The sequence below is a fragment of the Numida meleagris genome, chromosome 3 (assembly GCF_002078875.1).
Source record: "Numida meleagris isolate 19003 breed g44 Domestic line chromosome 3, NumMel1.0, whole genome shotgun sequence".
NCBI classification, from domain to species: domain Eukaryota; kingdom Metazoa; phylum Chordata; class Aves; order Galliformes; family Numididae; genus Numida; species Numida meleagris.
Window position 1 is genome coordinate 80,997,928 of NC_034411.1, and position 27,968 is coordinate 81,025,895.

General features: G+C 36.7%; 1 protein-coding gene across 5 annotated transcripts in view; it reads left to right on the forward strand.

Annotated features, from left to right (window-relative positions):
• Window positions 1–27,968, forward strand: part of COL12A1 (collagen type XII alpha 1 chain) — a 101,802-nt gene that overhangs the window by 65,833 nt on the left and 8,001 nt on the right. For all 5 annotated transcript variants that reach the window (XM_021390791.1, XM_021390795.1, XM_021390792.1 and 2 more), the window contains 16 exons: window positions 373–496; window positions 681–824; window positions 2,788–2,952; window positions 3,828–3,866; window positions 3,958–4,096; window positions 6,207–6,349; window positions 6,731–6,840; window positions 12,859–13,008; window positions 13,981–14,058; window positions 14,651–14,737; window positions 15,733–15,786; window positions 16,256–16,351; window positions 18,198–18,251; window positions 19,425–19,478; window positions 20,732–20,785; window positions 21,656–21,727. In XM_021390791.1, the coding sequence (XP_021246466.1) occupies window positions 373–496; window positions 681–824; window positions 2,788–2,952; window positions 3,828–3,866; window positions 3,958–4,096; window positions 6,207–6,349; window positions 6,731–6,840; window positions 12,859–13,008; window positions 13,981–14,058; window positions 14,651–14,737; window positions 15,733–15,786; window positions 16,256–16,351; window positions 18,198–18,251; window positions 19,425–19,478; window positions 20,732–20,785; window positions 21,656–21,727 (1,563 nt within the window). The remainder of the gene's footprint in view (window positions 1–372; window positions 497–680; window positions 825–2,787; window positions 2,953–3,827; window positions 3,867–3,957; window positions 4,097–6,206; window positions 6,350–6,730; window positions 6,841–12,858; window positions 13,009–13,980; window positions 14,059–14,650; window positions 14,738–15,732; window positions 15,787–16,255; window positions 16,352–18,197; window positions 18,252–19,424; window positions 19,479–20,731; window positions 20,786–21,655; window positions 21,728–27,968) is intronic.

Consider the following 27,968-nt stretch of genomic DNA (forward strand, 5'->3'; position numbering starts at 1 on the left):
TCCAAGTTCACTGGCATTCTGTCACCAGATTCTTTTTGTTTTTCTTAAAAATAAGTGAAGGAGATTTGTAGACTATATATCTGCTCATAAGCAGAGAGAAGATATTATAAAAATGGCACCATAGTAATAGCAATCATTTAATCATCCGTATTTAAAATCATATCACATTTTATGCACAAAGGAAATAAAGGTGTTGTGTGTGTACGCTGCTATGACAGTATCTGTTTATGTAAATACGTATGTGTGCATAATCATGCGTATGTGGGAAAGATTTTTCAGTTATTTAATGCTTATTAATATGCCACAATACATATTTCAGTTGAGTCTGAACTGGAGATTTGTGACTCAACACAATGATATATTCCCTCCCAGGTTTCGTTTGTGCAATACAGTGATGAAGCAAAATCTGAGTTTAAACTGAATACATTTGATGACAAGGCTCAAGCTCTGGGAGCTCTTCAAAATGTTCAGTACAGAGGAGGAAACACACGGACAGGTAATTCTGAGCAATAATTTTATTTTTGTAAGATAAATTGCCTAATTATCCTGATATTTAATGGACGAAGGATTAAGTTTTTATGTTTTTCTGTTTTAGTTGAGTGGCTATCACGCTGTCAAAGAAAAGTAAGGGATTTCTTTGGTGAATAATATGGCTGACTCATTCATTGTATGCTTTGCAGGCAAAGCCCTAACATTTATCAAAGAAAAGGTTTTGACCTGGGAGAGTGGCATGAGGCGAGGTGTTCCCAAGGTACTTGTTGTTGTCACAGATGGTCGATCTCAGGATGAGGTGAGGAAAGCAGCAACGGTCATACAGCACTCTGGTAAGCGATTCACAGTACCTAGCTATTTCATTTCCATGATATGTTAACCAATGCAATTTATATGTGGTGCTTCAATTGTCTTGGAATTCTTTATCTACCATTTATGGATTCAGAAATTTATTCTGATCGTCTAGAATGACTCAGAACTATTTAAAGAATTTAGACTTTCAGGGCCACTCACTTTTTCTTTCTCTGTCCTCTCCTCTGTGGGAGAATATGGCTTCCCAGGGCTTTCAAGGAATTCCTCATACATATTATTTTATAAAGCTGACTTTTGGTTACTTCTTTCTCCTTGCCCTGTGGACTCCAGCCATCGTTATGGAATGTACTTCATTCTGGTGCTTTTGCTAAGCTGGGCCTGGCTTTTTGAACTTTATGTTTTACTTGACACAAACCACAGGAGCTCCAGGGAAAGGAAGTGCTTTTTTTTGGAGCTAGGTCTGAACTGATTTCTTCATTGCCTTTTGAGCTGAGAAACATTGCACTCCTGCTTTAGACTGCTGAGCGTGGCAAATGTGTGACTAAGCATGTGCTCTTTTCCCCGCTCTCAGCAGTCTCTGCTGAGCTTGCCCAACTGTCTTGCATTTCATGGCTTAACCACCAGGAATGCAGTTTCCTGAGTAAGAGGATTTACTTCCTTATGGAAATCACTGGCATGTAAACCACAAGTGGTCATCTTGTCTGCCTCTGTGATCTGAAAGAATAAGCTCCATCTAGATGACTTCTAAAGATGTTTGGCTAACCTAGTCATAAAAATCTCTACAGTCTCTGTGGATAATCTGCTTTAGTGCTTAACTTATGCCAATATTTGGAAAGCTTTTCCTCATACTTAACCTAAGTGTTTCTTCAGGCTAATGAAGCTGCTGCCTTCTTTTCATTTCCCTAGTTAACCAGGAAAGCAGTTGATAACTGTACACTGTAACAGGCCTTCGTACTTGAAGCCTGTTGTCATTTCCTCTTTCTGTCTTTTTTCTAGACTAAACAAATCCATTTCCTTCAATCTCCTGTTGACTGTGTTTTCCAAACCTCTTATCATTTTCATTAGCTATTTTCTTCAGTTACTTTACATCTTAATTATTGTGTTCAAAGCTGGACAGCGTATTTCAGCCAAAGATTCATCAGTACTGACCACAGAGGGACAATTATTTCCCATCTCCTTTTGAAAAATTCAAAATGCAAATAAAAATGGGTTTATCGTTTACAACAAATGTTAATTCTTCCTTCAGCTTCCAACCAACATTTTTGTGCAGTTTCTTGTTAATTAAATTTTTTTTGAGAAATTTTTCTTTTTAGTGATAAATTGTGTAATGAAAAGGTTTTCTTCTTTCCTGTTTTCTGGAACAATAAGGAGAGGTCAAATTATCATATGGAGGATTAGGTGGGAGAAGGGAAGGGAAGAAATGAGTCAGAAGAATAATTCTGTAAAGGGCGTAAGATATGTCAAAACAAAAAAATTGATATAAAAGGCAAGAAAACTCCATTTTAAGGATTTGAAGAAGAAAATCACCTGACAAAGGGAAAGGTTATGTTTTTTCATCTGGTGATATGATTAAATTCTAGGGGCTGAGTTCTTCTCATTTTACGTATGCCATCTACTAATTAATCATCTAGTCTAAGGTTGTGGTACTTTTATAGTTGTTGAGAGCAGCAGATTGGCATCTACAGAAAACAGCGTCTCCTATCCTGAAGTTTGCAAGCTAGGGAGGTGAGCTGATTTGCATCCTGAATCTGTCCTTGACAGCAGTCAGTGAAGGAAAGAGGAGGAAATTTTGAAAAGTGCAAAAAGCAATTTAATCCCGACTGAGCTTTGATAGAGTGAAAGGATAACCAGAATGTGCACTCATAACAAAGGCTGGATACTGGAGTGGATAGACAAGACAATGATAGAGTTTGTGAAACATAACCATTTTTCAGGACAATATATGTTTTACTATGTTTCAAGTAACAAATGTTATTTTTACAGGCTTCAGTGTCTTTGTGGTTGGTGTGGCTGATGTGGATTACAATGAGCTGGCCAAGATTGCCAGCAAACCCAGTGAACGTCATGTATTTATTGTTGATGACTTTGATGCATTTGAAAAGATTCAAGATAATCTTGTCACTTTTGTGTGTGAGACAGCTACCTCAAGTGAGTAGCAAATACCATTTTCCCTTTTCCCAAACTGATACAGTTGTTTATATACTGCTATGTTTGTAAATCAATTTACAATACTTCAAAAACATTTTCATATATGAAAGTTAGGTTTCATAATAACTGCACGTGGTTTGAGAGAGCAAAAGTTTTTTGTTGTTGATTTTGAAGTAACTATTGTATTCAATGTAATTTTGTCCAACATTTCAAAAATATAGGTAGAACAAAACAAGCGCAACAGGTCAGCTAGAAATACTGCTCTTTGAAAGGAAGTAGAGTGATGCCTAATGTGTACTGGGAGACACAACTGGTCTCTTTACCATTAGTCCAGTCTTCTATAAGAGTGCGGGTGAAGTGTGTGCTGCTGTTTTAAAATTACCTAAATTAAATTTCAGTTGTTTACTCAAGTGTTATCCTTCAATGGCAAAAAAGAAGAGTTCTCAGGCCTGTCATGTGCAATTGCGTGACTCCCTAACTTCTTCCTCCCCTGGCAAGTGAGGAGCCATATATATCTGTGTTTTTTCTCTGTGATTCTGACAGCTAATATGCAGCCTGACTCACGTCTCAAATATTTATGGAAAGGTTGAGTCATTATGCCCCTTTCTTCTTATGAATTAGACTCAAAATATTTTGGGGGCTCATCTGTTATCCCATGCAATTTGTCATGGTAGAAATATCCAACTAAAAGTAGTAAGTAAAGTTTTTAGCAGTCCATCTAATGCAGAACAGAACACAATGTGACAAATGTAGCAGTAATTGGCTGATAATATTAGTACAGAATTCTTGCTAGTAAAACTTTATATTTATGTACATGTTCATATTGTGGTAGGTGTCATATTTTTGAATTTGTATGTTTTTTTCTTCTCTTTTAGCTTGTCCTCTTATTTACTTGGAAGGATATACTTCACCCGGTAAGAAACTGCCTACAATATTTTGCACAGGTTCATTTTTGTCTTTTACGGCTCTACAGTGTTTTTGTTGTTTTTCTTTCCTGATGTAAAGGTTTCAAGATGTTGGAATCATATAATCTGACAGAGAAGCATTTTGCTTCTGTACAAGGTGTATCACTGGAATCAGGCTCTTTCCCAAGCTATGTAGCATACAGACTCCACAAAAATGCATTTGTCAGCCAACCAATAAGGTAAGTAAATGGGAAGGGCTCATATTTAGGGCAAACAGGTGGGGAAGGATTAATAGAGTTTGTAACTAATGGCATTAGTGTCTCATGGGAAATGCACTTATTTGATGTTCTTTTTACTGAAATCCAGGAAAAATACTCCAAAGAACATTCATCATTGTTCTTATTAAATACTAATATATTTCTTCCTTTGCAATCTGTTCACTGTTAATCCAGTTGCTTTTTGTTCTTTCATTTGACACCATCTTTCTTAACCACTCTACTTATAATATAGAGCCTGGCCTTAGGCCATTGAGCAACAGCCTCCTTAGTACAAAGAGCACTATATTGTCAAGGGGAAATGGTTTCAATGCAGAGGGATAAACACCACTTTTTGCAGTAAGCAGCACTCTGACACCACTGATTTAGGGTATTTTCTCTTGTAGCTTAACTGCTATATTTGGCCTAGGGAGTGGAGATTTGCAGTGCCTGTAGTCTTATAGCTTGGTTACAGAAGGGTGATGTGTGATCATTCTTTCCAGCTATCACAAACACTCCAGAAATTCATAAGTTTTTTACTAGTAAATCATTTTCTTTTACATTTATTCCCCTCCCTTCTACTTAAGCTTAAGTTTCAGAAAGGACTTCCTAAATCAGAGGAGATGCCTAAAGCTAGACCATTACTCCTATTTAATTTAAGGAAAGTTCTAGGGTTTTTTTTGTTTGTTTGTTTGTTTGTTTTTGGGGGGGGGGTTGGTAAATTGGTAAAGATCAGGTCACAAGTACAGGCTTCACACTGAGGTGTAAGAAGTAACAATTTCTTTTTGCTGGCCTTCTCAGCTCACAACTTTAAAAGCTGAGGGTGGACTTAAGGACTTTTTGAATTCATTGATGTACCAGTACAGTTATGGGAGTGATCCTTGACAGCATGGATTTTTACAGTCTAGGGAAGTACACATAATCCCAATCAGTGGTATCTTGTTTTGCAGTTCTGTTACATTAATACAAATCCTGCATTAAGCAGGATAAGTAGGATGATAAGAAGATAATAAAAAAAACCTTTCTGTTTATTTCAGGTTATTTAGAATGTTTTCATACAGTCTGTTGTCTGCTGTAGAAGGTGGAATAGACTTGGCAGAGTATTCTGGGTACTTAGCTTTCATAAGAAGCCAGAATATAAAACTCACTTTAGACTGAGTCAGCAAGGCAATAAAAGCATCCTGATCCTAGTGGCATAGCTATTTCATATCTGACATAACTTGCTATCAGAGATATAAATAGAATAGCTATATCTACTTCATTATTTTCTTTCTTGCACTGTGCTGTGTATTGTTATTGACTTTTGATATGACCGTAATTAGAAAGCGTTCCTAACTGTGTGGGTAATTAAGCTTTGCCTAAAATATTCATGTCAAGGTTTCTCTGTTTAAGCTCACGATGCCAAATCCCTCTCTCAATTCCAGTTTATTGGCTAAGGAGAAGCAAGAACTATCTCCCTTCTTGCAGCTACTTTCCTGTACTCTGCATGTCTCTTTCAAAAAATGCCAGGAGCCATCTGATGTGTATTTTTATTTACTTCCAGCTTTATGACTTTTTAATATCTAACAGTCTGAACATCACAAATCTAAATGTCAGCAGCCACTGGTGACAGGTGGAGCCCAAATACATCATCCATTGCGGGAAATGCATTAAATGCTTCCTTCATTGCATCTGTTCCTGAAAGTCATTCATAGTTAAACAAAGTATTTTCTAATGTTTGTCAAAAATGAACCAGGTGAAATAAGACTACAGATTTTTAGAAACTTATCATCAAGGAATTCAAAATATGTGTAGTTTATGTAGATCTTGCTACAAGAATAAATCTCCCAGTGTTCTTGGTCACATTCTGGCTGCCCCCATAATCATGATGCCTCAACCAATTTAAGATAGGCTGTGAGTTCATTATAAAAAATCAGAAAGTGATTTTTATCACATAGTACTTTTTTATGGAGAGAGTAGTTAAAAAGCACAGTTCTCTTAAAGACTGTTATTTCCCCATTACCTTTAAGTCATTTCTTTGAAAAAGAGCTAATGTGGTCTTGTTTATTTTCCTCATGTTTCCGTGTGAAAAAATATCTTCCTATTGTCTTAACAGGGAGATTCACCCAGAGGGACTGCCACAGGCATACACTATCATTATGTTATTCCGTCTTCTGCCTGAATCCCCCAATGAGCCTTTTGCGATTTGGCAGATTACAGACAGAGATTACAAGCCACAAGTTGGAGTTGTGCTTGATCGTAAGGATGATTATACTTATTGAACAGAAAATTTATACATTACATTACTTTGCATGTATTATTCCAAAATCTTCTCCAAACAAAAGCATTCTTACATGGCAACGGATTTAAATAATTTCAGTTTTAAAAATATATACTTTTTTACTTTGTACATTGATTACTTTTTCAACTAAGAGTTATTCAGCTAATATACCTTTTACCTTTGGTATTGCCTCTCAAACCAAAGGAATATACATCTATGTAGCTACGTGTCAACTGAACCATCTATAGTCTGTGTTTACTCTCCAGAGCACTACACTACATTTTATCCATGAGTGTATCTTAGGATGGTGTTTTCAGCTTTACATCTAAAATGAAATGTATTATTTTATTTTTTTGCAGCTGGCAGCAAAGTGTTGTCATTCTTTAACAAGGATACAAGGGGAGAAGTTCAAACTGTAACTTTTGATAATGATGAAGTAAAGAAAATCTTTTATGGAAGTTTCCACAAGGTAAAGGATTGAAATTATGAAGGTTACTTTCTGAAGTGCTGTTCTTAGGAACAGAACACGAGCAAGCAGAAGCCACTGTCAGTTATATCCAGTTCTCTTATAGTCCCATAGATGCCAGGACAAGGAACAGTGGGCACAAACAGGAATACGGGAAGCTCCATCTGAACTTCCTTGATTCAGCTGAAACTTTAGGAAAAACCACTTTGAGGGTGTCAGAACTGGGGGAGAGAAACAAGTAGCACAGAAAGGTCGTCGAGTCTCCTCGTCTGAAGATATTCAAAACACATCTGGACGCTTTCCTCTGTGACCTTCTGTAGGGAACAGGGAACCTGCTTTAGCAGTAGGTTGGTCTAGATGATCTCCAGAGGTCCCTTCCAACCCCTACGAATCTGTGACTCTGTGATTCTGTGACACACAGGCTTACAGATCATATAATACAAGATCTCTGAAGTTATAGTGCTTCTTTGGTTATGGAATGTAAGACCTACACTGAACCAATGTAAAAGATGAATTTGACGAAATTGTGAAAGGGGAGAGATAAAAATTAACAAGGCATCATAGCCTGTCTGGCACATGAAAGAAAAGATTAGAAGATAAACTGGGAAAAAGGAAAAGGAAGCTGTGATGAAAAAAATTTTTCAGGGTCGGGGGTGAGCTAGAATGTGATGATTTGGATTCACTGAGAGAAGAGAAAGATGTAGCCACAGAAAGTAAGCAGTTCCTGGCTTGCAGATGAAAGAAAGGGGCTAATAGTGGTAGATGAATAGAATATTGAATGAGATTTATATGATTAACAAATGCAATACTTGTATGTTTACATATTTTCTATGTATGCAAGGATATTGGTATATTTTTGGCTTTAGACAAACTGAACCTAAAATATTCAATGTTATTCCATAATAATATAATATATGCAATGATAATAGTAATATTAATGGAACAAAAATAATGAGAGAGAACACATAATAGAATGTATAATCTGTTTCAAATTTAGAGTGGAGCTCACATTTTTGAATTGTCAGAATGGCTAGTGAAATTTGCCTTTGCCTATAAATGTGACAATTTTGTGCTTGCTTTTAAATGTTGTGGATCAAATTATGAAAAGCTGTTCCTGACAGACTTTCTTACCTCTTGACACTGAGAAGTGTTTAGTTCAGGCTACATTTATGCTTAAAACTTCAAGTTTAGAAATATTTTCCTGCTGTGTTAAGCATATATGTTTAGGGCAAGAAAGTGAGTTGCAATTGCAACATTTTCAGTAAGCTGAAATGCACATTCTGATGTTTTCTCTTATCTCCCTTCTGTTTTGTTTAGTTTTCCTCTGATGACTAAATATGGCTGCAGTATAACATTTGTTTTCTTTATGATACCCTCTCCTGCATGACTAGTCACTACGAGCATTCCTTTGAGGATACTGATAAGGGGTTGCCCCTGTTGACTTTGTGATACTGGAGGCCACATTGTGAAGCATGCTTTGCTACAGCTGAAGGCAGGGAAAGCTAGCTGGTGCCAGCATGACAATGTGTTGAGCCTTGATCTGTTTGAAACACAGTACTACAAAATCAGACAGTACTATAAGTTATTGTTTTCTTCAAAACTTGAGAGAGGGTAATTACCCAAACTGTTTCTATATCTTGTCCAATTGTTGTAGTGTTTATAATTTACTTAAAGACTGTTTTCCTATATATAAATGTTTGTCTCTTCAAATTTTTAACTGCTACTTACGTGTAGGCTTGGATCACACCTGCATTATACAGCCTCTATTTTGTCTTTGGCATTTGTTTTTTTCTAGTAGCTTAGTTGGACAATTGAATTTTCAGGAAATGTGTTAATCTATTGAGTGAGAGGAACTGTCAGCAAAGGCTAGAATATGTATTGTTTTGCTTTAAAAGTTGAGCCACCTTATTGCCAAGGAGTAGTGAAAACACAGAATAGCATTTAGCATTTCTCATTCTAGAATCAGTGTGAGAGATGAGACTTTCATTATTCAGGTCAGTGATATGAAGCTGCCTACACGCTGTATTACCAGCAGTCTGTTTTAAGTGTCAACTGCTAAGTTCATTGACGTTCAGAGTTACATTTTTCCTTGTAGTTTCTCTAAATGTGATAGAGGTGAGGGTAGCACTTTGATAGCACTTAGACTGAAGTTCTGCTTATAAATCAGTGCAAATGGGGAACAACCTGTGACCCCAGCAACAACAGCAATCTTGTATAACTCCTTACTACATTTGTTGATGAAAAACAATTAGAGAATTCTGCATTATTTTAATTGTTATATACACTCATATGTAAGAACAGAAAACAATCTGAAGATGCTCAACAATATTCAGGAGTAGCAGCTATTGGCAAATTATATTAAAGCTCTGAAACTACAAATTCTTGCTTATAAGACTATATCTTAAGCAAAAATGAACCATGTATCCGTTATTTCGTATGGTGTGCTGATCCCCCTTTTTCTTTACCCAGAAAGGAATAACAAGTTCAGATTTTGATAGTATTTGAAGTAACTGGAGTAGCCTTGACTTAGTTTCTACTTATGATTTGACACCATGTAACTGAGCAGACTTCTCTGGGCTTTCTCCAGAATGATTACTGAGATTTCTGCATGAGTCATGTTAATGATAACATCATGGGACTCCCCAGCTCGTGCTGGGAAAGCCTTACGTATCAACCATGTTGATTAGTTCCTAATAAAGGATAGCAGAAGTTTCAACTGCATGAAGGAAGGAAAGAGAGATTAACACATTTGAGAAGGTAATTTTGCAATTTCTTCTAACTTCTAGTTTCAAATAAATGACAAGTCTTTAAAAAATGAGAAGATGTTTTCCAAAATGTCAAACATTTTTGTGGTTTTTGCTAGATGACTTACTGGCTCGTTCAGTGAAGCACAGTTAACTACACCTAACCGTGCACAGAGATTTACTTTGGCATACTTGAATTCTCTGTGTAGCATAGCTATGGTGAAAGCTGTTGAATCTGGCAAGTCCCATAGGAAAAATTCTGACTGCCTCAGACAGTCATTAAACTTATAACCAAATGTTTTGGAGAGACGGACTTCTTCTACTTGCTTATTATTACCATGCTAGACTTCCTTTTTGATTGCAGTTTTGCAGTAGTTGGCCACAGGAAATTTGATAATGGATTACTGTCTTTCTGCTGATGTACATATGGGATAATACTTTGCATAGCTTATTGATGTGGCTCATTTAGCAGTAAATCAGAATGCTATCAAACCTGATCTTATAGAGATTAAATTATGTTTTCTTTCTTAAAATCTCATGCCTCTGGCACTGTAAATGGTCAGAAGTAATTCTTTATTTTAGTGTGCTAGAAACTGAAGAGAGCATTTCTGGTAACATTTTGTTGAAAACAAAATCAAATGGCATTGAATACAGAGATGCAGGGTTGAATACAGAGATGTGGCGTTTTTGGAGCTGTTGGAGTGGGTCCAGAGGAGAGCCACAAAGATGATCAGGGGGCTGGAGCAACTCTTCTAAAAAGAAATGCTGTGGGAGCTGGGCTGTTTAGCCTGTAGAAGTGAAGGCTCCAGGGAGACCTGATAGCAATTTTCCAGTACTTACAGGGAGCTTATAAACAGGAGGGAGAGCAAATTTTTACATGGTCTGATGAGTGATAGGACAAAGGGGAATAGCTTTAAACTAAAAGAGGGGAAATTGAAGTTAGATGTTAGGGGGAAATTTGTCTCTGAGAGTGGTGAGGTACCAGCACAGGCTGCCCAGAGAAGCTGTGGATGACCTGTCCCTGGAGGACAAGGTTGGATGGGGCCCTGGGCAGCCTGATCTAGTGTTTAGCAACCGTGCCCGTGGTAGGGTAGTTGGAACTGGATGGTCTTTAAGGCCCCTTCCAACCTAAGCTATCCTATGATTCTATGTTTTATTTACTGTCAATAGTAGATTTCTATTAGATTTGTGTCTAGGCTATGAAATTTAAGCTGGAATTCAGAATGGGCATTAAATCAGTAACAAATGGACTGAGTCGGTGACTTGGGGGAGCCCTTAATATTTTTGACTGCTTGGATTGCTGCTTCTTTGGATGGGTAGATGATGATCTAGTAGTCATTGATGTTTTAACCTTTTCAAACTAATGGTCAGGTTCAGCAATATGATATAGATTCACCTCCCAAGTTTTGTGTGCAAATGAGAATGCAGTAATATGCATTCGCTGTTCGGATGTATTTTGCTTTATTTAATTTGTGACAAATAGTTAATGTTCCAGTAGAAAGTCCTGCACATTCAGTACCTTTCAGAAGTAGTAGACTGCATCTGTAGTGTCATTTGATGGTGTCACTGACCTGTAAAATTTATGTGTACGATCAAATGACTTAGTATATTATGTGTAAGTGATAACGAATTTCAGGTTATGGCATAGTGCTTATTTTATTTTGTGGTATGCTTAATTTTTAGAAACAAAATATACTTTAAACTCTCTCTGTTATCTTTCCATTGTATTTTTTATTTGATTGGTGAACAACATTAGGAATGTTAATTAAAAAAACACTCATTTACGCAGAGCTGAAAATTGAACAGTGATGCCAACTGAATTTCAGATCACAAAAAATTAGGACAGTTTCGAAAGTCTTAATTCCAATGATATAAAGCGTAAGTACATAATGTTTAGAGAGGTTTAGATAAGCTATGTTGGTGCCTTGGAGACAACTCCTTGTGGGAAAATATTTAATATGAGAAAAAAAAAAAAGCAAATTCTCAGGAGATTGTTCAGGCTGTTGTTGACTCAGGACATTTAAGGGAATCTCTGTTTCCACTTTATGCTATTTTTTTTTAAGTAGTCATCAAATAGCAGTATGTTTCTGAAGGCTTATATGCATCGATGACAGAAGCCTTAAAACATAAATATATAATTCAAGGATTTTTTACAGCTGGTCCTTACATGTTGATATTTGAACATTATATTGATGTTATAATGCATATAAAATATATGCAAGATATATAAAACCACTGAAAACCTCTCTGTTGCCTTAAGATGTTCTTCTGTCAACTGCATGTGAGATTCCCTAAACGCTCAAACCCTGTTTCTGTCTTGGAGATGCCTGAAGGTCTTCTGTTTTCATAGATATAGAGGAAATTCACCCGTATAGCATTCATTATGTGGCCACTTAGGTCTTTTGTCTACTTTCAGTGAGCAATAGATTGTCTTTCTTTTTATTCATACATTGTCTGGTATTTAATCCTGTACAGTCACTGCAGGATAAATGACTGTAATCACTTCGCTTTTGTTTCTCTTGTTCTTCTGAACAGTTTACTATGTTTTCCCCAAACACTGTTCTCCTTGTAAACTTACTCTCCTCCCTTTGAAACAGCCATTCTTTTCTCCCTCTATAACTTCCCTTATTTCCAATAATTAATCCTTTCTTCTTTGTTTTGCATTATTTTGGCATAGATTTTTGCAGTCAAGTTTATCTCCTGGAAATTTATTTCTTGCATTTTCCATTATTTTGTCTTTTTTTTTTTTCTTTTCTGGGCAGGCTATTCTGTTCCTTTCTTGTATCTCAGAGTAACTAGTACTGAATCATCTGCAGAAACTGAACCCTGGATTTTTGGATCTGAAATGATCTACTCTCTGAACTACAGGCAGTCTATTAGCCAGTCACAGACTCATAAACCTCTTGTGTGGCCCCAGCCATCAGAAGAGAACAAGAGCTTACACTCACTTCCTCTTTAAAATTCTTTTTATTTTTGACTTTTATGCCATCCTAAAGCAACTTTCAGGCAAGCTTTTTTTAAAGAGAAGATTTTCATTTTTGAACATTGCAGTTCAACTGTTATATTAAGTAGTACTTACTAGCTGTGCCTATGTATTCATCTTACTGGCCTATAACACATTTTAAAGAAGTTACTAACATTAGAATTTTTCCCTGACTTGAAAGTAAATCAAGATTATCAGGAAGAAAATTTAAAACAGTATAATTTAAACAAGAAAATACTAGTTAAAATACTAAATATGCTTTTTTTCTAAGTAGTGCATTAAACTTTTTTTCAGGTTCATATTGTTGTCACTTCATCAAATATTAAGATTTACATTGACTGCAGTGAAATAATAGAAAAGCCAATTAAGGAGGCTGGGAACATCACAACTGATGGCTATGAAATACTTGGGAAACTTCTGAAGGGTGACCGGAGATCAGCAACAGTAAGAGATAGATGTTCATCCATACATTAATGCAAACCCTTTTGTGAGAAAAGACACTAGAAGTTAAGAACTGTTAAAAAAGTAGTCCCATGCCCAAAGCTTTTAAGTATCTGTATTGCAAGACTGAATATACTTAACTGGGAAATATGGGCTTGATAGCTTTTTATTCTAGCAGAAGTGCAAGAACTGAAACCTAATAGCTGAAAGTTGCAGTCAAGTAAATTCAAATAAAAGAATAAATGTTTTTTGTTTCTTTTTAATAGGGAAAGCAGTTAGTCATTGCAATTATTGCTGTGGATTCTCCATTGTTGGAAATTTTTAAATGAAGATTGTTTTAATCTCCTACATGACATTCTGTAATGAAATGGTTTTAATTCTGGCAAGTCCTGTGATCTGTCTTGTGACACAGTAATCCCCTCTGGCTTTATGAACTATAAACCTATAAAGAACAAATAGCTGCTACAATGAAGGGCACATCAATTATCTTGATGAATTCACTATACTTAATGCATATTTAGTGCTATTAGCTAGGCTTTGTATTAGAAGATCTAAGGTTGCAATCTGGTCCATGTTTGCAAACCCTAACACCTGAAGAAGATTCTTGGTGCTCAACTCCAAATGTGTGACTGTATATATGAAATTACAGGACTATATCTCTTGGGGTGAAAGAGAATAAACTGTTCTTAATGTCCCTATTTCAAGCCTTTCTGCAGAACTTATTATTTAAGTATTGTTCACCTTCTGCTCCAGGACATGCATAAGCATCAGAGCTTGGAGTCACTTGCAGCCTTAAGTATTATTGTTTTTTAATAATGTTTTAAAATAATTTTTATGTCATTGTAAAAAAAAAAAAAAAGTGTGAATGATGTTAATTACATTATAAATATGTTGGTTTAGAAGTCAATTTTAATGCTATTGCCACTAGATTTTATAAATAACATTATCTTTCAAGGGTTCTCCTTTCTTTTACAGTTAGAAATCCAGAATTTTGACATTGTATGCAGTCCAGTTTGGACTAGCAGAGACAGATGCTGTGATCTTCCTTCTATGGTAAGTATGTATGAACGAGAGACTGTTCAGAACATCATTAATTATATCAAATATAACAATATCAATATTAGCCTGCATTTAAATCTCAGTTGTCAGAGCAACCAGTGAGCAACACTGCATTTCAGAGTTCTGTATCTGAAGGAGTACAACTGCAGTGTGCTAGATTGAGTCTGGTGGTGAAAAGTGTCAAGTTCATATTTGTACCTCAGTGATACTTAAGATCCTAGTTATTATGAAATGAATAGCTACATTATGTTTTATTTAGTATGTTAGATTGGCATTCGAAAAGTAACTGTGTAATCAGCTCAAGCTGATTGTCTAATGGAAATAGATATTAGAAAAACAGAAATTCCATATGAATTTGGTTTTGCCTGTGCTTCTGTTGCTAGTGTGTTATACTGCTTGCAGAGAAAGTAATTTGCTAAAAACGTGAAAAATCCTGTAGAAATATTTGGAAACCACTCCTTGCTTCTTTGCTTCACTCTGAGTTCTACTGTACTCAAAAACAGGATAATAGAGAATCTTGTTGTTGTAGACTGCCAACTAGTACTTTCATTTAAATTGACAGTAAGAGTTGTGATTGAATTTTCAGAGAGATGAAGCAAAATGCCCAGCTCTTCCAAATGCTTGCACCTGTACTCAAGACAGTGTGGGACCTCCAGGACCCCCTGGACCTGCCGTAAGGAACCATTTGCAATAGAGATTTTAATATATTTTTTTTAATTTTTATGGAACTAGTTTCAGATTAATCAAAGTGGAGAAAGGTAATTTTGGTTTGTGCAGAAAGAACTAACACCAGCTGATTTACTTCAGTATGTCTTGTGAAAAGTCTACAATCCTGTTCTCACGTTTCTTAAGTGGAAACATCCACTAAATTTTGTGAAACAAAGATCAGTCAGAGCGACAGTTGGCGGTCAGCAGGTTCATAACTTCATGTTAATCTGTTCTCGTTTTGTCTTAGTTTATAACACAACGGGGCAGCTCCTTCCACTTGCATTTGCCTATATTCATAAACCTTTTCCCATACTTCCTGTTTAATCACTGTGAATAGCTCCTCATTGTTTGATAGGCTGAAAGAGTCTGTCTCAATTTCAGTTGTCTTGTGCTCTGTGTACAAGAAGTTTTAGTGGAATGTGCAGAAGGTTTTCTTAATTATAAGGTCAGGATTTCATTCCAAGCAAAGAGTCATTATCAGGCAAATAAATTAGTGACTTTTTTTTTAATGTGGCTTGATAATAATCTGTGGAATGGATATACTCCTACCAATTACTTTGAATATAAGGGAGCTGTGTTCAGCCCAGTAGTCTTTCTGCTTTGAAGCCAAATGCTGTGTGAGTAATATGAAGCCTGTTTTAGTTGCCTAGCAGTCCACTCGAGGAATCCAGAGACACTGACAATTCTTCTGTCTAAAAAGACTGAATATAAGTTCAAGAAGCTTGTAACTGCAAAGACAAAATTGACAATAATTTTAATGGGCTAAATTGGTTAGGCTGATGCTTATATGGCTTACCTGAGTTTCTTTGTAATGCCTATTTTATACTGTGGTCTGTACACTTCAAAATTTTGAGCTTTCATGTAAGAATTTGATAGAAAGGATTCATAACTTACCAATGTGATGTACCCTTGCTTTCTCTGAACAAAGAAATACATTTTCTTTCCAAATGTTTAAATTAGGGTGGTCCAGGTGCTAAAGGTCCCAGAGGTGAAAGAGGTTTGACTGGATCATCTGTAAGTATCTTTCTGGAATGCATCTATAACATGGTGACATGGTTGTCCATATGTAAACTTATATGCTAAGTTCCATACTGAGCTAAGAATGGAGATTAAAAATTTAATTGGTAATATTATTTATGTGCAGTCCAGCTATTTCAGACTATGTATACATAGCCTAAGTATATATCCCTCAAAGGCATTGACTGCACATCAGAGGAGTGGATCACGTGTATGTGGGTGGTACTACACACTCTCTAGCATTGTTGTCTTTTCTTCTGTAGACAGCTATACTTCCACTTAACACTGCCAGGAAGCATGCACTGGCCCGTGACTGCCAACCTGAATCAGACAATAGCATGTTCTGAAGTATTAGTGGGTCTCCAGGTTGCTGACTTATCCTAAGTGCCTAACTCAGACAATTCTGCAGTTACAGATCTAAGAAAATGCTGCCATTTATAATCTTGTTTTAATTTTCTGCTGTAAGGGGCCACCTGGTCCTCGTGGTGAGACAGGTCCTCCGGGCCCCCAAGGTCCTCCAGGTCCTCAGGGACCCAACGGGCTGTCAATCCCAGGAGAACCGGTGAGTGGCCATTTTGAGCATGGGTGATAGTGTCATTGCTGTCCATGGGGTCAGTGGTCTTGAGAAGAGGGTAGCAGCTTTGCCCTAATGTTCATTTTCCCCTGTGATACAGTAGTACTGTGAAACAAGTCTTTATCTGAAACAAGTCTTTTCCATTACAATAGAATCTTCTTTCTGGATGCTGCATGTGCTTATAAGATGCCTGTGAAGGCATGGGATCGGATCGCTGTGATGTACATCGTGTTACACCATTTTCTCTCCTACAACTTTTCTATATAGTTTTTAGGCTTTAAAGTTATATGACTCAAAACTATCACACTGTAGTGCAGGAAAATTAAGTGTGCAGTGCTGTTCTGAATTTTCTCACAGATTCACATGTCCAAATTCTATTTTCTGTGCTTAAACCAGTACCTGGAAGTTCTGAGAGACAATGGGTGTCTAGTTTTAGGCATCCAAAATAGCTCTTAGTTCCTTGGGGCATTCTTGGTGACATACTGCATATTTTAGTGGAGGACTATTTTTCATTTAATGTATATACATTCAAAGTTATTGACTTAATTCTGTTAACACAGGGGAAGTTTCACTAGATTCTGCTTTTTAAAGCAGATAGCATAGGAACCCTCTGTCTACATCTGAAATGTATTAGGACTGCTTTAGCTGTATTTTAATAAATTATTGTCTAAAAAGCAGGAATATAATTCCTGATTAGGTGTATCTTGAATATTTTAGTATAGCCAGCAGCTTTTTTAATGAAATCTTTTAATAAAATATAAAGCTTATGGGAAAAATAGAACTGGTATCGCATCACACACTGTCTCATTTTGCATGTGAAGCCAAGTCACCTTCTCAGTCTGTGCATCTATGTAGACATTAGGTGCATTAGGTGCATCTTCTCTTTTGTAGGACAAAGTTAAAAAAAAAATATTAACCAGTGTAGATGCCTTTTTTTGCTGTTGTTGTTAGATGCAGGAAGGAAAAGCTTTGTTAAGATAGCATAAAGATACCAAACAGCAAGAAAGGCCAAACATATTCCTTTTATATGCAAGATATAAATGCTTGCCACATTCAGCATTCAGTTTGAACTCCTTTGAAAAATGAAGACATCAATAAAACTGACATGATGCTTGGAACTTCTCATTAGTTAATAGGAAGTTATAATGACCCTTGTGAGTCATGGAATTTATTTTTTTCTTTTCAATTTGCAATTTACATTGTCAGGCTATGCTTACAAATCGCATTACATTAAGTTGTGTATCTTCAAATTCAGCTAATGTGGTCTTAAACTATACATCTATACTACAGCATTGCAGTATATGTGGATTGCAAGTAGGTTGTGAAAGACAATACAGTGCTTCTTTATATGGTTCCACACCTTGTGTCCTGGAAGTTTTAGACAATGGATCAGAGAAAAGATGTCATACTCAAAAAAGACGCAGCCTTTACCTTTTCTTGTCAGTGTGGGTGACTCCATTCATCATTTGAGAAAGATAGGGGAGGAGAAAACATGTTACCTTTTCCTACCTTCCTGCTTGTGGAGACAGTAATATTATAGTCTCTCTTACTCAAAAGTCTCTGATGCTTATCAAAATTTGTGCTCCTTCCTTCTCTCCTGTGTTTTTAATATAATATCAGCCAGTTGTCCTGTGTTTACAAATGTTTATAAGGTGAGTGTTACTTCAATCAAGAGGTATATGTATCTTGTTTTTCCCATAGTGCATAGATGGCGTATGGACTCCTTAATTGAAGTGTGTTGCAGTAATTTTTGGTGTCTGCTTACATGTATTAGTTATTTTGATACTTTGTTCTGCAATTCAGAATCTCTAATGATCATTTATGAATATAATAGGGTCGTCAAGGAATGAAAGGTGATGCTGGCCAGCCTGGACTACCAGGACGATCTGTAAGTTGGTTCTTAGAAAAAAAGCATTGATATTTTACACTATTCTTGATATGGATTGGCTGCTGGACAGCTGCCTTTGACATCGCTAGGAGTCATAGAAATTTTTCATACCCTCCTAAGCAATAGTTTTGGAAACATTATCATCTTACACTTAGGAATCTGAAATGTAGAAAATTCTAAACCATTCAAAACAGAGCAAGATTAAAAGAACAGCTGTACTGAGTCAAACCAAACATATTTATGGCCTCTTGTGAATGTGCGGCGAAAGATCATTGGATTAGGAAAAGTATGCTGATATCTACCCTGTAATGTCTCTTTACTTCTGACCACCTTGTAGTTAAGCGTCTTCCTAAATTACAGGTTGCAGAACCTTTGCGGAAGTCTTCCTCAACAGAGTTGTCTCATTGCCTTCTACTTTTGGAATTCAGATTTGCTTAGGCCAGTGAGCTTCACATTCAGTTGTGTGATTTCTTTACACGTGTTTTTACTTCTCATAACCCTGAGAAATATCACTTAAGCAGTAATAGCCTGTAGAGAGACATGCTACAGTTGAATGCACAGTGAGATGGGACAGAAAAGAGGAAGAAATAGACCATATAATTCAAGGCTGTTCAATTTTGATTCCTGCAATAGTTGCCCTAATCTAACAGAGTGTTGAGTGAAATCATTCCTGTGTGGACTATTTAATTTTTATGTTTATTCTTAACCGAGAAGCTACAAGGAAGAGAATTTATAATGTCCACTATAAAGCAACACAGTGTTAAAAATAGTGGAACAGAGAAAGGAACAATAAAGGAAGGGTCTAATTTTTTGTTTCTTTAAAAACACTTTAACCAGTGACTGCAGTTAGAGTTTAGCACCAAATGTTAAAAGATTAGCTGACATCAGTTAGACATGCTTGTAAAGGCAATAGTAATAATATATCTGTCTTTTGGTTATAGTACTGAAAAATTATGTTTGAAGTTTAAGAGAAGGGGAAAAATGCAGTAAAATTAAAGTGAGGGTGGAGAATCTTATATCATATCTATGAAATAAATTGTTTCTCCTAAAATAAATGTCAAATAGTGAAACTTAAAACAAATATTTAAATGTGTGCATAGACACTGGGGTAATTAGCGTAGCAGATATATTTGTTCTGTTTTGGATGTAGTTTATCATTTCTTTTCCCTCTAGGGAACCCCAGGCTTACCTGGTCCACCTGGCCCAGTGGGACCTCCAGGTGAAAGGGTAAGTTTTCCTTAGTTACCTTCCTAAAAGACCACATAATACAGTCTTTTTTTTGTTTTGGTTTGCTTTTTTGGCCTTCTTTATCATAGCTTTCTGTGGTCAAGTACTTTTTCAATAGGAGTCCTTTTGTCCATATCCAACCTGGAGAGGTAAATTGAAAGGACTGGAAAACCTTGCAGGTGAAAACCTCTCCAGATAACCATAGGGTAGCCGTATAGTTTCTTTAAAAATTGCAAGACTCACTGTCTTGACCAGGTTCTCATGTGTCTGCACTCAATGAGCAGTGAGTCTCCTGAGTAGGAGTCTGCTGAGGTGCTCTAGTCTGCTGAGGTGCTCCACCCTGCTGTCTTTCACACACTGTTGCTGCTGTGGGCAATCTCATGAAAGCTCTACTTGTCATCTGCTAAATGTTATATCCTTAAACAATCTGTCTGTACCATTCTTAGTGTGAAGATCAAGTTTTCTCCTGAGCCCTTGATTATTTGGAGCTAAGAACTTTTCTTTGGATGGGGGAATTCTGAAATGTTTTCATAATCAAGAGCATGCTGACAGCAATCCCTCTCTTCGTTGGAACCAGCTGAACTAGTCTCTTTTGTCTTCACAGTGTCATATTACTCTTGAGATGACTGAAGCAATGACTTACTTTGACAGTCTAAATTAATAGCTGATATATGCATTTATAGTTATGCTTTACTGGGTATTGATAACCAGAAATCAAAACAGAGCACCACATGATAAGCATTTGTCAAAGACTATACCGTGGGATTGTTGGGTTATTAATGAGCCATGGATCATCACTGTTAGTTTGGGAATGGGATTTCTCAACATCTCTTTTTGAAGGGAGAGTAGCTGGGAGGGATGTGTTCTGTTGTTCATCATTTAAGTAGAAATCTCAGGTTTTCCAGTTAATCTGTAAGCGAGAGAACAGAGAGAACAGCAAAAAGAGAAATCCTCCTCTGGTACACAGCAGCAATTCCTTTTCTTAAAAAATGTTGAGACATATTCATTCCCTCCTCAGTTAATCAGCAGCAGCTGAACATCTTCTAAATTGGCTCAAGCTCATTGTTCCATATATAACCTTTCCCTGTTCTAGCTGTGATGGCTAATTTTGTAAATATCACTGTGGATTGTTTTTAAAATTCATGCTAGTAGTAATTAGGAATATTGTGATTAAATAATCCTAAGGACCATTTTAATCAAGGGATTGCTGCAGTCTTAGGTTAATCTCTTATCATGCTTTTGTTTCTGAATAGGGTTTCACAGGAAAGGATGGTCCCACAGGTCCCCGAGGCCCACCAGGACCAGCGGTAAATATAATTTTGTCTTTGGTATACACTGAATGAAGACACCTGAGCCAAGAGGGAGCCACACTAACATTTCCAAATTCTGATCAATATAAAATGGATCCTTTGTGTAATATCCCAAATGGATCTGATAAATTATTAGTAAAAAGTGAGCAGAGAGCTATGTAGAGCTTTTATTCATAAACATTCAGGAGAGCTTAAGTCTGGTTTCCATTGCTTTTACCCACTTGACTTCCAGTGGTTTTGAAATTAATTTCTTTCAGCATTAAAAAGGGAAGAAGCACTTTACCTCATTCTTTAGCCATGAACTTTAAAAGCACTGCTAAATCTACTGATACCAGTCACTTCCTGTGATGGACCTGGGAGTTAACCAGGTCAGGGTATTAATTTGGACTACTCCTGGTTTCCTACCACTGTCTTTCTTGTGCTACTCTGTGGATGTGCAGATGAGGTTTTATCACATAACCCAGCACTAGTCTTTTATTTGTTCATATTAATCTAGTAGTAATGAAGTTTATGGACTCATTGTAATGGACTTCTAAATGGATTATGCACCTGCGAGAAAAAGTTAGAAGGCACAAATGCCTTGTATTCCTTTAGGAACCTATCACTAAGAGAGATATGAAAAATCAATACATGATCTCTGCATTTTTAGACTCAGAAATGCCAGTTACATAAAAGAATGTATTTCCATAAATATCTTTTTTTTTTTGAAGATAATTTTTCAAGCTTCATATGTACCTAGCAGAAGAAGAAACTGATAAGAGCCCTTTTCAGTACTGCTCTGATCTTTTTAATACCGTAGCACATTTCTTATCAGCACTTACACCATTGTGCGTTTCTACAATTCATTTTATGTGTCTTTTCCTGTAGGGTGCTCCAGGAGTTCCAGGAGTTGCTGGTCCAAGTGGAAAACCAGGGAAACCAGGAGACCGTGGGACACCAGTAAGAAAATGATACGCTTGGAGTATCAATTTTAAAATTACACTGTTGATGAATATAAGACTTATCCTTATTTTAAATGCTTGTCTTGCACTTATGACAGTGGTTAATACAGTGAAGTTGACCTAAGACCACAAGCCTTCTTTCAAAAATTTTGTTTTTACAGTATGACTTTTTGCTGAGTTTCATAGTTGGGGCTGGAAACTGTGGTCTCTGGTTTTCACTAAAATGATTGTAGACTATCATGTGCCAAGACATATATTCCTACACTGCATAAGCTTGAAGAATGGGGTCAGCAAAATGGCTGGAAAGTCGTGTGTGTGTTTGTGTAGTAAAAACGTGGTACATGGCTGAAGGTGGAAAATCTTTGGTAATGTTACATAATCACTTCTCATTTGCAAATGTTTTGGCTTTCAACAGTGTGATTTTAAAACTATTTGAGAGTGGGTTCCGTGGGTTCTATTCAAACCTCTAAAGTTAAAGTACATTTTGAATAGGGTGAAAGAGCAACAGTTTCAGGAGAAATGTGAACTGATTCCTTTATAGGATCTCTGCGAAATTATGTTTGATTCAGGGGTGGCAACAACTGAAACGTGAAGTCAAAATCATTTTTTGTATCTTAATGTCTGACAGCAAAAATTTTCCATCCCACTTCAATGTATTTATGTATATGGCAGCTAGATAATTTGGAGGAATACATATAGTAGGCTGGGCAGCTTGATGACTAGGAACTTAAAGTTCCTAGGAGCTTCAGGAAGCTGGGTCATTTTCTCATACTCTTGCTGAATTGTCTGCTTTTGTCAGCGTGTATATCCCATTTTCCTTGCAGTGGAGGACTTTGGGTATTTTAGAAAGGATCTTAAGCTCCTTCATGTGATATTCCTGCTAGGTCATATGGTTGATGAACACAACTGGGACATAGGGTGCTGTGGCTTACCAACAAATGAGCCCCGAAGTACCAGGTTTATCTGAATTTTCCTTCCCCTTGGATACTGGATTGCTGCATTGTTGCAGCAGAAAAGATCTTTTGAATGTAAATAATGTGACTAGAAGGAAATCTGGCTACAAGGCTGGTTTCAGTGCTCTTGCAAAGCAAGGCAGTCAGTGCCTGTCCAAGCACCACACATAAGTTCTCCTACACGAAGAGTTCCTTTCAGTTATAATTTGTTTTTTTCCATTTATTGCGCTTCTTGTGACACTGTGCATCATATTTAGCAATTCTTATGTTTCTAGGACAGATCTCAGCAGGAATTCTGGCTTGCACCTTGCACAGATGTTTTATCAGACTCCTGGTGGACAGAATTTCAATGCTTTCCTTTGTGTCCTGCATTAGAATTCCAAAGGTGAAGCCTCATGGCCAAATGCAACTTGTAATGTCCTGAGTCATAGTTCATGCCTGCCTGAATTTGTAACTTCATGTCCTGGAGAAAAATAATGAGGCTTCACATTGCTGCTGGTAAATGCAAATAATTTTCAACCAGATCATGCCATTTTTTCTTCTACCCAGACAATCTGTATTGTAGATATTATGCAGCACAAGTTAGGTGGTAGATCCCTACAAAGCACAGCATATAACATCCCAGACCAGAGATGTACTGTTGTATGAAAATTGAAGTTATATTCCAACTGAATGCAATCGAAGCTCTTTCCTTATGTGTGAAATACCACTATGGTGCTAAGCTGAGGCAGGCCACACCACTAATGTGGCTGTAAACATTTCTCTACCTGAACACGTACTTACACTGAAATAAGTTGAAGCTTGAACCATTAACTCTATTATCATGAAAATATGGGATTTGACATTTTAATCTGCTTTTTAGGTACTTCCAGGAGAAACTTAGTGGGTTTTTAAGTGCAGTAACGAAATGACTGAGAAAGGAAGAGCATAACTGAGCTGGTAATCTATACAGACAGTTTATTCTAGAAAAGACTAAAATATCTGTAATTTGCCTGTCTGGTCTGTGAGAGAGAATTTGGTACTTCTGAGTCAACACATATATACCGTGTGGTAAAAACCTTCAAGGCTAAGAAAGGGCTATTAAGCTAGAAGAGAATATTGGCTGAAGCAGAAATGAGTGTACGTTTTCTGTATATAAATGTAATGGGAAATAGAAGATCTTGGACTATCAGAGTAGAAAAGTGATGGTACTGTTGTTTGATAGGTGTGAGGAAAAAAAGGTAATGATGAGTAAGGTAAGGTAAGGATGAGTGAGCAGACTTCCTTCTTATGGTGGAGCTGTCTTGCTAATAAAACAGACTCTGTGACACAGTGTTTGTGACAACAGGATCTGACTTTGTTGATCTAGGAAGTCCTAAGGAAACAGTGCAAGACATTTATGTTTTATATATAAGGTGCTATTAGGACTGGTCGTTCCAGAACCAGACTGTGAAAATTTTTAAAGGGTAATCTTGAGCTCATAGAGGAGACGTTTGTTCTGAGTCAAAGGCATTTTTTTAAGCATTTTCCATTCTCTGCTGGAATGTATTCACTAGTTTTGCATCCAGCTATGCGGAGATCCTAGATGAGGTATCAAAAAGGTGGTGCTTTGAGAGCAGAAAACTGGTGGATCTTGTGGGTAGCAAGCATTCATTTGGGAAAAACAATTGAGTGCATTATCTTTTAAAGTGAAAATAGCAACTTTCCTTTGTTTTGTCCTTCTTCAGCTGCAGAATTCTGCTGCAGCCTCAGCCTTCATCCCACAGCTCAGAAAAATCCCACATAAACTAGCATTTCCTCGCACTGACCCCAAGTGACTCCCTCAGCACAGGATATCAACGGAGTAGAATGTCAGCAGCAGCTGCTGCTTCTCAAAATGCTGGCAAACATTTGGTAAATTGCCTGTTTTTGTCCATTAAAAGTAAATAAAATGAAATTTAAGCAGCATTTAGCCAAGTGGGAGGAAGATGAAAATAGTAACTCAATAATTGCAGTTGTAATTATTTTTTGGAAATCATGTCTCTAATATACCCAGGTGAAAAATGAACTTTGTTGTTAACATAGCCAGTCAGCTTAATCTTTACATTTTAAGATTAGTTAGGAATAGGCTAGGTGTTTCCAACCAGGAGTCTAAATCAATGTCTCTTTGCAAGGTCACAAATTGAATCATGAGGCTCACTGGATTTCAGTGAATTGTAAAGTTGACTGTATATTGCTTACAATTAATGAATTTTTTCTAGCTGGAGGACATTTTTTGGCAATACACTGGAGCAAGTTTGTGCCTTTGTTACTGGAGCATCTTACCAACATGGCTTTTAGCTGAAGGCAGTCTGAAGAACTCCTGACTAGTCAGAAAAAATACTTTCAGAAATAGGGTATAAGCTTGAACATTTTAAGCATGCTTCTTTTTTTTTCTCATTTGAAGAAGGCATTTTAAGGAATTATTAAAATATTGCCAGGGCAATGAACTAGAAATTGGGGTCTAGTAATCTGATTTCTAATGCTTGCACTTACCTAGTGAATGAAGATGCAGTGATTGAGTAGTTTCTGGTCAAAACAACACAAAGTTTTTCTATCAAAGCCTTAAAAGGAATGAGACTAAAATGAGTAGGAATTATAAATATGTACTCAGCAGAAAATTTCAAGTAAATTTCATTAAATTGCAAAAATTGCTGAATTGCAAGCAGAAGGAGAAGCACCAGGTTATTTGTTCATGTTTTTTTCATGTTACTGACTTGTGAAAGTAAAAAACTTTAATTTTACTCTATAGCTATTTCAGATAAATGGTAGTTACAACCAATATATTAATGTCTGTTGAACTGAGAGCCCAAGTACAGATCTATTTGAGTTTCAGGACATCAACATTTACCACAAATTTTAATTAGCGAATGATAGATAACAGTGTAACATTTTCCTAGTGGTTTTAATTGTTGAAGTTTATTTTGGTTATGGCTTTTACAGGTCCATGGTCTGTTTCATCATGTGGCTGTGCTGAAGAACAGACCTTTTTTCCCTGGTGCCTTCACAGAAAAAAAAAGATATAAATGAATCATAGAATAGTTTGGGTTGGGAGGGATCTTTAAGATCATCTAGTTCCAGCCCCCTGCTATAGGCAGGGACACCTCCCTCTAGACTAGGTTGCTCAAAGTCCCATCCAGCCTGGCCTTGAATGCTTCCAGGGAGGGGGCATCCACAACCTCTCTGGGCAACCTGTTCCAGTGTCTCACCACCCTCACAGTAAAGAATTTCTTCCTAATATCTAGTCTAATATTAGGATGGAATGAAAGAGTAATGAAAGATGAAATGAAATAAAATGAAATGAAAGAAAGTAAAAGGTAGAAGAGAGAATATTCCTCAATCTTATGGGCATATGGGATGCATATTGGTAACTGTCTCATCTTCAGCAAAGTGGCACATTCATAGTCTGACCATTCTAAGTCTTTCTTTGAGTCTGTACAATTAATTTTGCATTAACGAGTTGTGATATATGATGCAAATAAATTATGTGCCAACTGCTTAACTCATTAAGAACTTGTGTTTTCCATGGCATGTTAGGGAGTAGGTGCATGTATCGCTGCTGCAGAGAAGGGCGTAGGTACGTACATTACTGCTGAAGAGAAGCTCAGACAACATACTGAGTTCACACCCTGATATACCTCATGGGATTTTTTTTGGCCCAAAACTTTGATGGAAATTTATGAAGCAATGCCACTGCATTTGAACCGTATCCTCTGTGACTGCAGTGGAATGTTTTGTTGTCTTGTGTTGAAATTTATTTGTGGGTACTGTAAGAATGTTATGAAAAACAGCTGCAGCCCACACAGCCTTTGCTTTGCTAATAGTGATAAACAGACTCCTTAAAGAAATATTAAGATGTGAAAAACAGCAGTACTTAGGTGTCTGAGTCCCTGTGTGGAGAGCATGGAAAACACACTTTATGCTCAAATTTTAATTTAATCTACAAGTGAAAACCTATCTGTACTCACACTAGTACCTTTTTGCTTAAGTAATAAGTGGTGTGCTTTGAACACGTTGTGGCAGATGAATTTAGGATAGATGTTTAGAAAGGCTCAGCTATGTCTTAACTCTGCTTCCACTGAAGACACCTATAAAACTCACACTGGCCACTTCAGGAACCATGGTTTAGGGTGAAGGTTTTTTTATGTTACTCTGGAATTTGTCACACTTGGGGCATTTACCTCGGTGAGTACTGAAGAGCATTGGAAGGGCCATATGTATGACAGCTTCCTAAGCAGGACTTGTGGTAAATACAGAGTTGGTTTTATCTTTTTTTCTAATAATAAATTTCTTTTGTATTTCTGATGTCAAAACTGAAAGAAGAGTTTTAAAACGCTTTGCAAGTTTTTAAACATCTCAGAGTGACCCGGTGGCTAAAGCAATTGACTGTGAATGTGATGTTCTCCTTACTTTAAATGGGCATCTACAATTTTTTACTGTGGCCAAAATCACATCAAATAGACCAAAAAAAGCTATAAACACCCTTCTAAGACTTTTGCTGTTTATTTTGAAAATCTTTACAAATCCATCATACCAAGCATTGTAATTAATTTTTCCTAAGAAAATATGGCTTTCTCTCTTGGTGCTTTTCTTCACTAGCAGTGGAATGCAAACATAAGACTAAAATCTCAAGCATTGTGTCGGAGGTGTATGCACAACTGTGTTTGCAGAGTAAATCGTGTGTGCGTGTCTCTAGTTCAACACTTAAAAACATCTTTATGGTATACCTGATGTTTTTCCAGCAATAGACACACACATATATATAAATTAGAATCAATCCTCCTGGCTGGTTTCTTATACAGTACTCTTGAAAATCAAAGAAACCAAAACAATATTCAAAGGCAAATAGAAATAGCTTTTAGGCAACAGTTAGTACTTTGCAAATGTTGCCAATTATAAAGCAGCTCTAGTTATTCTAAGACTAGAAATGCTTGCAAGTTAGTGGGGAAGCTGTCACAATAAATAGAATAAGCACTTGAAGTCATCTCTGTATGCCTCACGTGATATCTGTGCATAACACTCTCTTAACACAGCTCATTTCTTTAGTGTGAGTTCAAGGAGACAGCTACCCTTCCTAGACACATACTATTCTTCCTATCGTTTCTTCTTTAATTATGAGTTGGCATAAGACTTAAATTAAACAGTCCCATATAAATTGTACAAGGATATTCACCATTTACAGAAATGTGAGGCTAGAAATTCAACTTTCAAATTTCCAGTGTGTTCCCACTGCCAGAAGATATCAGCTTCTTTGGCCCTCATTTGAATTTTTTCTTCAGATCTTTTTCT